General features: G+C 40.8%; 1 protein-coding gene across 9 annotated transcripts in view; it reads left to right on the top strand.

Moving 5' to 3' along the window:
* The window catches only part of fam172a (family with sequence similarity 172 member A), a 156184-nt gene that overhangs the window by 735 nt on the left and 140185 nt on the right, over positions 1–15264 (top strand). For 7 of the 9 annotated variants that reach the window (XM_040155502.1, XM_040155504.1, XM_040155505.1 and 4 more), the window contains exons 2-4: positions 80–225; positions 1365–1466; positions 5128–5228. In XM_040155502.1, coding sequence (XP_040011436.1) covers positions 81–225; positions 1365–1466; positions 5128–5228 — 348 coding nt within the window. In that variant the 5' untranslated portion in view covers position 80. The remainder of the gene's footprint in view (positions 1–79; positions 226–1364; positions 1467–5127; positions 5229–15264) is intronic. The other 2 variants (XM_040155506.1, XM_040155507.1) reach the window with 1 other exon arrangement.

Below are 15264 nucleotides of genomic sequence, written 5' to 3'. Positions count from 1 at the left end.
GATAATATAGCACATGTGTTCCAGCAATGCTCATTTCGAGTTCTTAGGTTTCTCTTTTCCTTGTTTCCACACGTGACAGGATGCATCTCAGTGATCTCCAGGAGCAAAAAGGACTCATGCTCTCGCATCTTTGTTCTCATCTCACAACAGCCCTGTACATATTGTGGATCACCATGGCCCAGGTTGCTGGCCAGGAAGATAGAGAGAAAACTACCGCGCTTAAAGGTGAATTCAGAATTTTATTGTGAAAAAAGAAAAAAAGTGCTCTCAAAACAAAAGAAAGGAGGTGCAGTGATGGATTTAACTTTCAACATCTTGCTTATTTCTATATTGATCTATTCATTTTAACCTAATCAGTCTTTTTTTAAAATATAGTTTCAATACTTGCTTACTTATTTTCGAGCTGTGAATTCGTCTCATCTCATCATCATCATCTGACAAAAACAAAAAGGTTTTGCTCCATGTAAACAGACTCTCATAGAGATTATCCCCGTTAAGTTTTTCTCCTATCTTGGCCTGAGGGCTAGCACACCAACATATCTGACTTGTACAATACCCATGGAACACACACATTCTTACACACTGTAATCTTATATGACTGATGATGTCCAGTCTTCTTGTCCCTGAAGGAAAAGTGTTACTACAGTCTCCATAAGTCTCCAAAACTACAGATAAAATATTGTTGTAGTGATAGAAAAAAAAAAAAAAAAGAATAAATGTGGCAGCAACAGTGATTGAAAGTGCAGTCCCTCTTACTCTGGGGTGTGAATGTATGCCTTTAAAATGTATGTGGCCAATTTGACTCAAATTAAGAAACATTTTTTCAACTTTGTCTGTCCCATCAACTGAAGGCATTACTTTCAGTTCATGATTAAACTTTTAGTTGGCTCCAAGAGTAGATAACACAGGGCAGGGAATGTCCAACTTAAACTTGAGTCAGATATATTCCCGCAGCCTTTTAGCAGACCAATGTGTGTAATTTGTTCCCCCCATTTTCTTTCTATTTCAGTGATAGAATCTGCAGAAAAAATGTCAGTAGACATTTTGGTTGAGTTATTATTTGATGACAATATCCTCTTTTCTACCTACAGTGCCACTTGAGGAAGTTGAAGAGCTTTTAGTTCTAGTTAGAGTAGGGAGGACTTTGGTATAGCATTTGCTTTTTTCCTTCATAACTTAACAGAATGGGGAGACATTATCAAATGTAAATGTAGTAGATTTTGCCAGATCTTATGTTATGATGTTGTGATAGGCAGAAAGATATGGAAATTGGATATTGACATTCTTTGAAGAGAGGGAGCTTCTGTATGACTGTTATCACAAATTTTTTCTCACCTTAGATCTTTGCTTTTCTTTCTCCTCAGATTTGCTGTCAAGAATAGACTTAGATGAACTGATGAAGAAAGATGAACCTCCTTTCACTTTCCCCAAAACACTGGAGGAATTTGAGTATGTCTTCAATGAACGTAAGTTCATATTTTAGTCTTCAAAGCATAAACCACAATTTTCCCAGAGAGATCCATGGCTTGCCCAGTAGCACACAAAGCCTGATGCTTTAGTAAAAAACAAAACAAAAAAACAGTTAAATCTAAATGATTAGAATAAAACTGACAGTCTAGTCGAAATACTTCAGCTCAGGTAAACAGAAAGTTAAATTCTTGGCAGTGGATTTGAGCCAAAACCACGTGAGGTCCGGATATAAGCTGGAGTAAACATAACCTAGGGTCTGTTTTCAATCCATATACCAGTAGTTCCCAGTCTGTTTGGTTTGTGACCCCTTAAAATGTAGCAGCGGCTACTTGCAACCTTAGTTTTTCATTTCAATTGTTATTAGTGACCTGAAGAGGAAAAACTATCCCATAAACTATTCCAAAAAAGCAAAGATAAAAAAAAGGTAAAATTTATGTAATAGAACAATATTTTTCCCTCCTTTAGTTCCCCCTTTTATTATTTTGTGATCCCTCAGATTAATCTTGTGACCACTAGATGGGTCTTGACCCCCCATTTGGGAACTACTGGTCTGTAGAGTTGGATACTTCCGCTGGAGTCATGTTAAAGCTACTTTGAAGTTGACATAAAAAGAAAATGACCACGGTACGTAACTAAAATGAGTCAATTTCAACATAATAGAATCTGTTTGAACTACAGTTTTGTTCAGTGTTATGTCAGTGTTTTTGAATTAATGACCTAGAACTGTCTCTGCTGTCACCTGGGACGTTTTTGGGGGTTACAGGTGTAGGTGTTTGTGTGCCAGTTAACAGTGACAGCAAGGAGCAGAGCTGAACCCAGAGCTGTTTGGGTCCAGATGATATAAAAGTCTCTTTAGGATTCGTTTGGCTCACTTTAATCAAAGCAGGTGGAGAGGAGGAAGAAGAGTTGGAAAGGTTGGTGGTGGTGGTGGAGGTTTTGGCTCTTAGTATTCCCCTGTTGTCTCGTTCTCTGCCTCTCTCACCCCCTCTGTTCTCTGTCAGTGTCTCTGCTGGCTGTCTGGCTGGCTGAGTGGGGGACATGTTGTGTATTCTACGGCCCGTCAGTAACCTACTCATCCTTGCCCTCCGCCTGACGGAGCATTTGCATAACCTCGCTGTGCCTAAGAACAGAGACACGCAGACACACCCCCCACCTGCCATCGAGCCAACATCCACCACCATCTCTATCCCACCCTGAAGTCCCAGCTCAGTCTCCCATGGAGGGAGGAACACATTCAGAGACTCTCCATCGCCTCACCCTTTTGTCTCCCCTCTTCCTTTTTCTCCGCTTCTCTCTGTATCTCTCTATTTCTGTCCCTTCCCCTTCCTTCCCAAAATCCCATGCTGAAACACACCTTACCCACACACACACAGACACACACACAGACAAACACACACACACAAACTTACTTGGATATACACACCTATACTATCTATATGTCTTGTCAGTTTCCACTCAGGCCTGTTTTTAAAGGATATTACTTCTTTTAAAGCCATGGTAGCCCTCAGGCGGTGTTTCTACTATGTTGGCTCAGAGTCGCTCTGACTCGCAGGTATTTCTATAGCTACAGCCAGGCTACCTTTGCCCGAGACAGGTGGAACAAAAATGTTAATTTGACCATGTAATGATGTGAATACAGACGAGGCTGTGTACAATAGTTTGCAGGTATCTTAATCACTGAAGATGATGGCTTCATCTTGCTAGCCCTCCGGTTTTCCATTACTGGAAATCCAAGGTTATGTACACCTAATTAAGCGGCCAAATTGAGAACAGAATGCTAATTATGACAGAAAAAGAGGAGAAAAGTTGAGAAAACGTTATTCCTCTGAGAGGATGTGTTGGGGGAGGCGATGGAGCCCATACGCGCACACACACCACACACTTCTTCCCTCCCTCCCTCACACACACAGACACACACACCCATTTCCTACAGTAGGATTTCATTATAGCTCCTCTCTTCCTTCTCTTAGGCAGAAGTGTTTAGATCCTCACCCCTCCACGAATGCATAATTGATTTTCTTCAAGGTACTTTTTGTGCGCACTGCTTTATCCTAACTTCTTACTCGTCTCTTGCTCTACCTCTTAGGCACAAGTCTGCTTTTTAATGCAACACAATGACAAACCTACATTCAGAATTACATGTTGTTACACAACAAACCATGAAAGTGCTGTAATACACAGTTTGTTAGCAATGTAAGATGTATCACATTGATTGAGGGATGAAAATGGTAGCAATTTAGGAGGAGATGAAAAAAATGCTTATGCATTCTATTATCTTGCAAAGATGTTATATTTGTTAACATTTTAGATGGGTTTTCCCACATTGTGCAATAATTGAGAAAGTATGAGAGCGCCCCTGGCCATTTGGGTTAAGTATGTGTACTTTCCAGTGGTTTAGCTCCTACAATTTCTGCAGTCATAAAGGTCAAAATTAAATTTAACACTGCTTAGTGTTTTATTGTGTTGTAGTGTCGACCACAGGATCTATGGGCTCATTGCTAAGGTATAAACATAATCGTTCCGCAGCCACACAAGGATAAATGTTTATTAAGAAAAAAAGTTGTACAATTTCTGAACAATATTTTTCTGTCTTATGAATGTTTTATATAAAACAAAACCTGGATGTGTTAAGAGCTCCTCTTGTTTCCCAGAACTATAATAAATCACTTAAACAGGCTACCAGCTGTAGTTTCTCCTCAGTCAATCATTGTGCATTATAATGGCAGTATGGCTCACTTGCAACATTTTACAGGAGCCAAGTGACACTTACTGTATGACTATACCTGGTCGTCCTGACTGGAGTTGCCAGTGTGTCTGTGTGTTTGGGTGTATATATAAGCTATGCTGGTTAGGGTGACTGGCTGGAGGCAAGCAATTGCAAGGAGCAGTTTTCCTTGCCGCTAATGCGTGCCAGCCCACCTCTCTCTCTCTCTCTCTCTCTATCTCACTCACTCACTCACTCACTCACTAACTCACACACACACACACACACACACACACACACACACACACACTGAGAACCTTTCCCACACCTCCTTTGGTTTTTGCACTTGGAGATTTCAGGTGGGAAAGGCAGGGACAGACCTGTGGCCTGTTGCCAGAGTGAGCGAGGAAGAAGAAGGAGAAAGAGATGGACACAGTTAAAGAGGAAGGAGACAGGCTTTTAGATGGATAAAAAGAGGGAGAGAGGATTTTAGCCATACCAGCTGTCTAGCCCTGGCCTGCCAGACTACCCAGAAGGCCATTGGAGTTGTGACTAGAAGTATGCTGCTGCATCCACAGGCCTTGCACCTGCCAGATGGGGGTGGTTGAGGGAGGGAGGGTAAGGAAATGAGAGGACCAACAGAGGAGAAGAGAGAGAGAGAGAATGAAAATAAACAATATAAAACTAGGTGGTCAAGCTTAGTATGTTTAATTTGGCAGATAAAGGTACTTTTGTATGTCCGGTCAGATGTAGTGACCTGCCACACATGCCTAACTCTACTCTCTCTCTCTCTCACACACACACACACACACACACACACACACACACACACACACACACACACACACACACACACACACACACATGCACACACAGTTTATACAGTATACAGGTATCTTCTATCATTACAGATGTGTTTTTTTCCTTCTTCCTTTCAATTGTTTCTCCCACAGATGGCCAGCTCAGACATATAAAAACAGGAGAACCCTTTGTGTTCAATGCCAGAGAGGATCTCCACCGCTGGAACCAGAAACGCTACGAAGCTCTTGGAGAGGTAACACACTGTTCTTTCTAGTGGCATACAAAGCAAAAATTTAAACTTCCTTCAGGCCGTCAATGTTTAGTAACTTTGGCCTGGGTCTATTTGGATTTTCTGTCTTGACCAGTTTTTGTCTCATGACATTACAAGATGTCATGAGACATCTGTTTCTGATTATTTGGAGAGCAAAAAAATGGTACATAAGCCCTTAGCACCAATGGAACTTGGAACGTTGCTGTGCTATATTGGTGTAAGGCTGAGTGGACATTTGGCATTCTCATATATTGTAGATCCCCCATTCAGATCAATGTCATGTCAAGTCTTGAATTTTTTTTTAACCATGTTGATAGCACTGTTGTGGAAGAGAGGTGAGTTAGAAAATACTGACACCAAAGAAGAACATGCTCAGTTCTCAAATAGGTTGGTTAAATGTTCATTTTTTTAAAAACGTTTTTTTCTCAGTTGAAAGCCTGTTCATAACCAAGATTTGATTGCGGACCACAGGCAGTCCCACCGTCACAAACTTTGTTATGACAGATTTCTGCTGCCTATATTACATTGTCCAACAGCAAGAAGGCCACTGTAGCTCAAAAGAAAATCAAATTGTTAAAGTTAACATTTGACTCTCATTTAATTTCTTTTTTTATTTATGCATTTATATATTTGAAAATATTGTAATGTTTGCATTCTCTATCCATTAGAATGGCTGTTCACGCTTGAGCTGTAGAAGAATTACAAAAGTGTTACTAGGCTCTGAGTATGCTAATTGACTCTTACAGACCCCAGCTCCTTTTCTAACATGATGTGGTCATGGTAAATTGCCACACCCTTTACACATAATAGTTTGGTTGTAAAAGGGGCCATGCTCTTTCACATTTTTCCATTGCAAATTGGATGAGTTGCATTGTAACCTTCTTTTAAACACCTTAAATGCCAGTACCACAGAATGGTTTCAGCAGTTCTGTACCTTATGGTCCAGGCCTCTGTCAGATTAGAATTAGGAAGGTTTACAAGTATTTTAAAGGTCATGGTCTGCTGAGGCAGATGAGCACAATGGATTTCACCCTAATCATCTACTTGTCAGATTAGTTGAGGTATGTGTTGAGTTTGAGATCAAATGTGTCACAGTTAAATTTCGAATGTGAGAACCTGAGCATAGGTCATAGACTGAGTCTTCTGCTGAGAACCCTAACCTTCGCACCAGAAAAAGTCCTCAACCGAGTCATTTGAGGCAACATTATGAATGTATGAGATGGCATGGTGTAGATAAACAACCCAACAACCCTATGATGCACTCAATACTGGAGAGACGGAGACTGCGGGCCTGAGACATGCATGTGCACTTCCCTGACAGTTTTCTGTGACATGGTGAAACACATTAGAAACTTTACAGTTGCTGATGCACGTCTGGTGTGAATGGGATGTGACTGCAGATAAGTTGATGAACTCTTTTGTTTTTGTGAATATATAGGGAACACAAGGTGGGAAAAGCATGGATTCTGAAAGCTACTTTTAGGCTTTCATTTCAAGAATACTCTGCCACCTCATGAAGTTCTGTGGTCATCCAACTGCATCACCGTATATTCGAATGTACACCATCCTAAAGTTCACCTCTCATTCACTCCCACAGTACCAGCACATGCAATATGCATTAAGATAATAAGACAAATGTTCTTCTGTAATCTTTTTTTTTTTATTTGCATCCCCCGCTATGTTGCTTTTAATTGTTGTGTGCATTCTTTGAAGTTCAAAGCAAAGTGATAGACCTGTTTGTGGGATTACCTGGGTGTTTTTATTATTTCTACTGCAGGTGTACAGTAGTTCCTTTGAGAGCCTGCCTTCTGTGAAAGCTTTTTTCCCCTCTTTTCTTTTGCCTGCTCAGGCACTATCTACCAACATCTAAAAAGGCTGTAGAAACAAACATTTCGTAGTAGGAAAGCAGAGGCCCTGAAAGAACACAAAGACATTTAAACTAACTGAACTCAGGCATCTGGGGCAAACATTTGGAGGAAACAAATTATCATCAAGCAGGATGTATGCAAATTTTATTCATCCTGTGATTAAACAATTGACAGAAGCATCTTCTTTAGAGAAGAAAAAAAGGAAATAGTGTCAATCGGTGTTGATACGAGCTTGTATAATGAGAACAGATATTGTATGTGGTGTGCTGCAGGAGATTAACTGGCTGAGAAGAAAGGAACTCTACCTGAATAATAGTATTATCTGCCTGTTGTTTTTAGGCCATAGATGATTCAAGGAAATGAATACTGTACCTCTCTCATACAGCTTTGCAAGTACAAATGCATCATTTTTGCCCCATTATAAATAGACACAACTATTGAATTGTATGCCTTTGGTTCTAAAAGTAGGTTATGCTGCTTAGTCAGCCTCTGAATGTGTGAGTTTAAGAGTGTGTGTGTCACACAGGCATACCTGCATGCCTATTACTGCATCCGTCAAAACATACATGCAGATTTATTTTGCTTGAATTTCTCCCTTTATACCATTATTTGTGTGTCTAGTCTTTTATCCCATTCCTCTCCTTAATTTCTGCATCAGGCAAGATGTCATGACAGTAAAGGTAAAATAAGCTTCTATACAGACAGGCCTGTTAGGGGCCAACACCACTTCACAACGTACCCCATTGCCCTCTATCAACCTGCCACCTGAGACGGTCTGAGAACTAGCCACAATTCAGCCTGAGAGCTGTGAAAGATGGCACAAGGACTAGGGTGCATGTGTTTGCCTGTGGCAGTGTGAATAGAATGGCATCATCATTGCCCCCAATGCTCACTCGTGCCCCCCCCCTCCTCTATACCTCTGTCTATCTCTCCCTCCTCCTGTCGTTTTCTCAGTGTCTATAAATCCTCATAGTTCTGTATTTTGTGTGGAGGACTCTCTGTGTGCATGCGTTTGTGTGTCTGTGTACATGTGGTAGGGGGCTGGGGGGTGGCGGCTGTATTGTCAGACACATCACAGCACCAGATGTCCAATTTGCACTTCAGCCTCGTCTGAATGGAGGGACGGATACAAAGAGGGAGTACGAGGATGTTGGTGTGATGGCCTCCAAGCAAAAGAAAGAGATCGTAACAAAATTTGGGTTGAGCACAAGAGCAATGAATCATTTTTCACTCCTCTACTCTCTTTTTCATCTATAAAAAAATAATTCCAAAATTTTTCCACATATTTATGCCATGATGTGGAGGGATTTGTAGATGCTAGTTCCAAGATGCAGCTTCAGTCCACTTTGTTTGGAGACCATTAGCTATATTTGTTTACATATAAGTTGCCTGCAGTTCAACACTTGAGAAAAATATTAGCCATGAAGTTATAACACATCCTAATTTTTAGGCATTGTATACATTACTAATGCAATATGAATCAACAAACCTAAATGAAATGGAATTCAGATGGAATGACATAAGGTGAATAAAGGAAACATATAACTTCTGTGCAAGCCACTGTGACCAGTAGAGAGACAGAGAGTAGAAAGAAGGTTGGACTGACAGAGTTGGAGCACATACTGTACTGTACATAAACATGGTAACTTATATAACACATGCGTTTGATTGCATAGATCAAACAGACCAATAAAAAATGTATAAACTGGCTAAATACATCAAGCTTACACCTGTTCTCTTAGAGTTTTACAAAATCATTCTGGAAAATGTTGGAAATCACTTATTGAAGATGCGCACAACACAGGTTGAAAAAACGAATAGAAAAGAAGGTTAATGAAATAAAAGGCAAATTAGACAAACTGAACTGTTTATACGTTCTGAGCGCAGTGTATTGACTCAGTGCAAACATACATGAGGAGAATGATGTTTCTCAGAACCATATGTTCTGGCATGAGAACAATTTAATGTTCCCAGGGAGCACCTGATTATTAACTATCTGAACTAAATTCTTTCAAGGGAAAGCTGGGTTGTGTGGGGGGTATAGCTATTTTTCCTTTTTACCCAGGTTCAGCCATTTACTAATGCCTTTATTATGTCTCTTTGTGCAGTCTGAGGGTATGGCAATAGCATAGGAAAGGGCATCCATGGTTTTCTGTCTCTGGATAAGTAGGACAATCAAGAAGTCTGCAACTGAAATATCCCTTTATGTTCTTAATGCACTCTATAAAGAGTTTAAGCACTGATTTAGAGGATCTTTCTGATATTCCCATTAATCCCAGTTTGTAAATTGTTGTATTTGTCTAATGTAATCTTTATTGCATTCTCTTCTTACTCTTGTATTCTGTTTTCTCATATGCAAACTAGAACCTTACACAAACCAGTCTGAAAAACAGATTACTGCTGTGGTGACTTTTTCCGTTCTTGGCTCTGACTGTTATCATAATGGCTGTATTACAGCTGTAATACAGTGCAGGCTATCTGCTCGGTGTTGCTCAGTGCAGCAGGGTCACCACAGCCTGTGTAGGTGTCAGTTGTAGTCTAATTCCTGTGATTCAGTGATGAATCTCTCTGATAGAAGACAAGCATAGGGTCTGGCCCAGATGGAGCTCTATTAAGCTGTTAATAAATGAGGATTCTTCTCTGCTCTGCCTGCATCTGTGGAATTGAAGGCACTCACAAATTTGTAAACACACACACACATGGTCAGAATATTATAATGAAGTAAAACTAGCCAGATGGCTGAATTAGAAAGCCGTCTCTCTCTCTCTCTTTCTCTCTTTTCTCGTCATCTCTCTTTTTTTGTGTCTGCCTCTTACACTCTCTGCTGTCTCTCTGTTATCTTTTTTTCTCTTCCTGTCTCCCTCTGTTTCCACATTATGGATGCTGGGTGTTGTCATAGCAGTGACCAGCTGGCCAAGGTTTTAAGGCCCTGTTGAAGTGCCCTTGAGCAAAATACTGAGGAGACAAACAATGAGGCAAAAGAATTTTCTTTGGTAAAGATAAATTAAAGCAAGGGTATATTATATTATATTATATTATAAACTGAGCTCAACTTTTGTTATACATCTACCATGTGCATAAATTACAATATCATCTGCATAAATTTGGATTCTAGTCTCGGGACAACAATATATGCATTAAAATGGGTGGGATTTAATTGTTGGGGAAGACCTGTGGAGTCAGTGGCCAGCTGGTTGATGATTGTGCACTTGGATGAACAGATAGTTTTGAAGAGTTAGCTTACAAAACTATCCACTAAGCTGAAAACATACTTTCTGTGTTCATATTGCTGCAGTGCAAATTTTGTCACCTGCCAGTTTGCACGCAATAGTGCCTTTGTACGTGCAGGTGTAGCCCAAACAGAATCTATGTGCAGACTTTGCCTGCCAACTACACAGTTGTGAATGCATCTGCCTAAGCAGATGCCCAGTGTAGTATGAACAGAACTTGATCGTTTGATTGCTGTGCTGATTTAAGTTAACACAAAAGAGACAGGTAGATGTAGTGACTTAATTTGGGAAAGCATAGTATATCAAGACATTTACAACTGAGTCACTTTGCGGGACTTTTAAACAAAGTATTTTACATAAAGTTTCACACATTTATTTCATTACATTCTGTTTTTTAGACGTGTTTTTCTGTACAACAAGGAGAATAGTGTAGTATGTTTAGCCCTTTAGATATACAACATTAACCTATAAGGAGCGGATTACATTAGGTTGAAGAGGTGCTATGAATAAAAAGTCATGGTGCAGTCATGAAATGTTGATTCAGGGCCACAATGAGAGCCATTGGGACAGGCCTTCATACTGTACTTAAAGTACCAGGAGGCCCCATACCAGTCGTGGACCATTTTGTTGGGAAGCTAATGGGATCTCTCTAAAGAGGGACCATACAGTAAATGACAGCTGTCTTCCCTGATTCACTGACTGCCATCACGTCTCCATTCCCAAAACACTTAAACACTGCTGCAGCTTCTGCTGAGACCATGGAGGAGGAAATAGGCACAGTGAGACCAAAATGGTTGCAGGGTGTGCGTGAGGTGGATTAAACTTGATGAAAGAGAAGGGAATTGGAGGGGGGGGGGGGGTTAGAGAAAAGACAGGAGGGCTGGTAGTTACAGCACTGGCATCTGTCACTACCGCCGGCACCCATGGTGGCACACAGTACTTTACTTTGAATTAGCCCTCTACTGGCTTCTCAGTTAACACCTGAGGAGGTCATTACGATGCCATTAGCATTAGTAGTGCAGGGAGGGCAGAGAGGGAGTTAGAGACAGGGATATCTACGCTAAGTGTAAACAGTCTGTCTATCAGTCTATGTCGGAGAACTTTCTCTTCCCCTGGAGAGTCCTCTCTCCTCTGACAGAAGAATGACAGAGACCTCATGGGAATTACATCAGTCTCTCTCTCTCTCTCTGTCTTTGTTTCCCACATGGACTGACAGATCACAAACTCACAACAATAGGCCCTATTTTAATACCACTTTCTGTTGGTACACAAGGCTGACTTAAAATAAACAACCTTTCTATTGCCTCGTGCTCTCTCTCATTTTCGCATTCTGTCTCTCTTTCTGAGTATGCTTCGCTGTTGTTGCTGCTGCTGTTGTGCTGCATTGTTCGGGGGGATTTTCTTCTTTTTTTCTTTTTCTTCCTCTCCTCTATTCTCTAGAGAAGAAGGAATGCTTTCCTGGGTGCAGTCAGTGATACAGCATGGAGCAGCTCTTCCAGTTTTCCATTATATAAACAGCTTTGATGCCTCTTCTTGCTCTCCAGTTTCTATGGCTAAGTGGCTTTTGGAGAGGGCTCTGGACTAGAGAGACAAGAGATGTGTGTGTTTGTGCATGTGTTTCTCATATGTGTGTATACTGCATGTGCTGCTGTCTTGAGTAGGTTTGAGCACATGCTAACACTCTGTGATAGTTCATCTGATAAACCACTGTGGCTTCATTGTCCCCAATACATGATTGAAATGTCTCCAATTACATGAAATACACTGGAAGCCTCACAAGGCATGAAAAATAACTCTAACTATGACTTCTGATTACTTAAAATTTGTTTAATTTTTTTTTTCTTGTGGGGTGGCTGCATTTTAAATTAAATATAAATAGGATAAATACAGAGATGTAGTATGTAGTTGTCTATTTCACTGCGACTGGCATTAAATTGGTTTTAAAGAGTCTTCAATGTATCTCGATGAAGCTTAAAGCTAAACATCTGGTTATGTTTCATGATTGTCTCTGAGTGCAGGTTTCAGATCATTGCTTTCTCTTCCTCCCCTCTAATTACCTCAGTTTTTCCATTGCCCTTGACCATCTCAAACTTTACCCTCCCTGCCTTCCTCATAATGTCCTCTGTTTCCTATCCCTCTTTTCTTTTCATATTTACCTTAGTCTATGTTCCCTTGCTCCTTTTCCTCATCTCCTTGTCTTTCTCACCTCTCAATCTATCCTCCTCTTCCTGTCCTGGTTCTCCTCCTCCCAGCTTTTTTTTTTTTTTGTGTGTGTCCAGGAAGGATCATCTCCTTATCGCCTCAGGTGTGGTCAGCTAAACCAGGCGTGACTGTTGTAATCAGTGAGAGAACACACAGGCACCCAGACACACATTAACTGACACATGTGCAAACCTAATGTGGGAGGTCTTTCTCCCTCAGTAGTGAGGAGTTTAAAAACATATCGACTTGCAGCCACAATGGTCTTCATTAAGACCATGGTGTGTGACTGAGGGTGATGAAGAGATTGTTATAGGGATGACCGGAGGTTTACAAGGAGTTGATGCCACAGCCCACCCACTTGAAGGCCTCTTATCAAGGCCACGTACTGTACTGTTCTCTCTCCCCATCCAACCCCACTTCCATTGCTCCTCCTCCCCTCAGCTGTTCACCGCAGTGGGATCTGGCACGAGATTCTGGCTCCTGGGGATTACTTCTCCACCTCTCCCTTCTTGTCTTCCTCCTTTCCTCCCACTGAGCCCTCCTCTAAGTCCCTTCCTTCCTCCCTGATCCCAATGTTCTTGCTTCATCACCACAATGCCTCTTCTATACAAACAAACCACAGACACAGAGATGACCTCAGCCACAGAAGGTCTCTTTCAGACTCTCCCACGATTGCTCTCGCAGTTGTGTAGAAAGCTTGCTGTCCTGGATACATTATCATCTAGTTGTTCTAGCAGACAATTGAAACTCCATCGTTACCCTTATCTGCTCTTTCCACCTTCATGAAGGCTGACTTCACTAAGGGCTACAAATTGTTCATGATCATTGCTCTGTTTGTGTCTCTGCTGGGGCAAACTATGTCTATGGAGATGAAATTGTCTAGTCTGAGTCTTCGTCCTCCACTTTTTATGATAGACAGAGAGCTTACATTGACATTTCCGGTAATGTGGCACCCATAGCTTGTCAGCCTCAATGATATTACATATTTGTGGCAGATAAGGACCCTGTAAGCATGTTTGTTGTCATGAAACCTATTGATTTGATTTTATTTAGGCTCTTTTATCTCTTTCTCCTTCTCTCTCTCTGTTTCTCTCCCTCACTCCCCTCCCTTCCCCTCTCTTTGTGTGTCTTAATATTATTTGCCAAATCCACTCCTCATGCTTATCCTATCGTCAGATGCCAACAATGCAGGCACTCAGTATTGCTTCCTGCAGGCATTTCATTAAAGCACTAATAACACATTGGTAATTAGGTGACAAAGAGGCTTTTCTTATTGTACTGATCAGCTGCTGAGACGTAGTCCTCAGAGGCCCACACAGAAGGAGGTTGGCTGTGTGTGTGTACGTTTGTGTGTGCGTCAGGACATGAGCTTCAGACTTGTATGTCTGTGCTCTGAGTCTATCACATTGTTTCTAAAAACAAAAATCAGATTTCGAGCCATTGGAATGCTGCTATTGTCCCTTTTCAAATCTTAGTTTTGATCTGGATCTTGTTTGCTGAAAAGAAAAGGTCATCTGGCTGCAGTTTACATTATGAACTAAAACATACAGATGCCCACATAGCCATATATACAAGCTTGGATATTAGATTCTTATTTATGATCTACAGTATCCTTTTATCAGTGGAAATGGATTTTCACATTGAAAGTCTTTCATTCTTTCCAGTTTTTCTCTCTTCTCTTTTTCCCCATCAGTCTCTCTCCTTATTCTATATCAGATGGTTCTCTAGCCACCTGAGGCACTAAACAAATAACGTAGTGCAAATGAAATTTCCTGTGAGGCTTATTGATGTCATTAAACACTAGCATACTCAGGCCCGGAATCATTTTAGTCTTCATCAGACCGGCTGACATTTTAGTGAATTAGCTGTTGGAGGTTTGGTGGGTTCGGGTGAGGTGGGGTTGTTTTAGCTCCTCTGGCCCCTCACCGCCCACCTCCTCCTTCACAGGGTCAAATGGTAGAATCGATCATCTCATTTGGTCCGTCTGCTGGCCTTTGATTGGCTGTCATAAGGCCAATATATGTCTGGTGTGTAATGTTATTCTTGCATGTTGCTCTTTAAGCAGTAAATTAAGTTAGCATTTAGTTTCTTTTGGCATGGCAATATAGTGACTATCATGAGAATTCACATTTGTCTTAAAAGCAAAACCAGTCGTTGTTGTCCTCTCTTGTCTGTGCGAAAATCATGTCTGTGGAGAATCATCTGTCACCTTTGCATTTTGAGAGCTGAAATATTCTCAAATTCATTTAAAAAAAGTTTGGAGTTTGGAACACGTAATTTAAGGATATGCTAAATTTCATTGTCCCGTGTTTGACATTTTTGAACTTGGTCTAGAGAAAATGTTTTGTGTTTTGTGTGCCAAAAATTACAAAAAGCTATGCACACCATGGCCCAAAAGAATCAAATCAGTTTTTTCCCTTTTTGGTACGTGCTTTTTTAACTACAGTATTGCACTAACCATGGCAGTAGTGAGGGCAGAGATTTTTTTTCATTTCTCTCTATGGAACTTTGGGAATGTTCTTTTAGAAATGGCACAGTGTTTTTGTTATTGTCATGTATCTGTAGTACTACACCTCTGTTCTACATTCTCTAGCCCCTCACTGAAGGGGCTAGAGTATGTAGGCTCTAATGAAACATCATTAGAGCCTACACAGAGCAAGTTTACTTTTGATTGGCTCCAAAATCTGTTAATAGCCCAATAACAAAAATTGCATTTTT

Source organism: Xiphias gladius, chromosome 19 (genome assembly GCF_016859285.1).
Source record: "Xiphias gladius isolate SHS-SW01 ecotype Sanya breed wild chromosome 19, ASM1685928v1, whole genome shotgun sequence".
NCBI classification, from domain to species: Eukaryota; Metazoa; Chordata; class Actinopteri; order Istiophoriformes; family Xiphiidae; genus Xiphias; species Xiphias gladius.
This window is presented reverse-complemented; position numbering and strand designations above follow the sequence as displayed.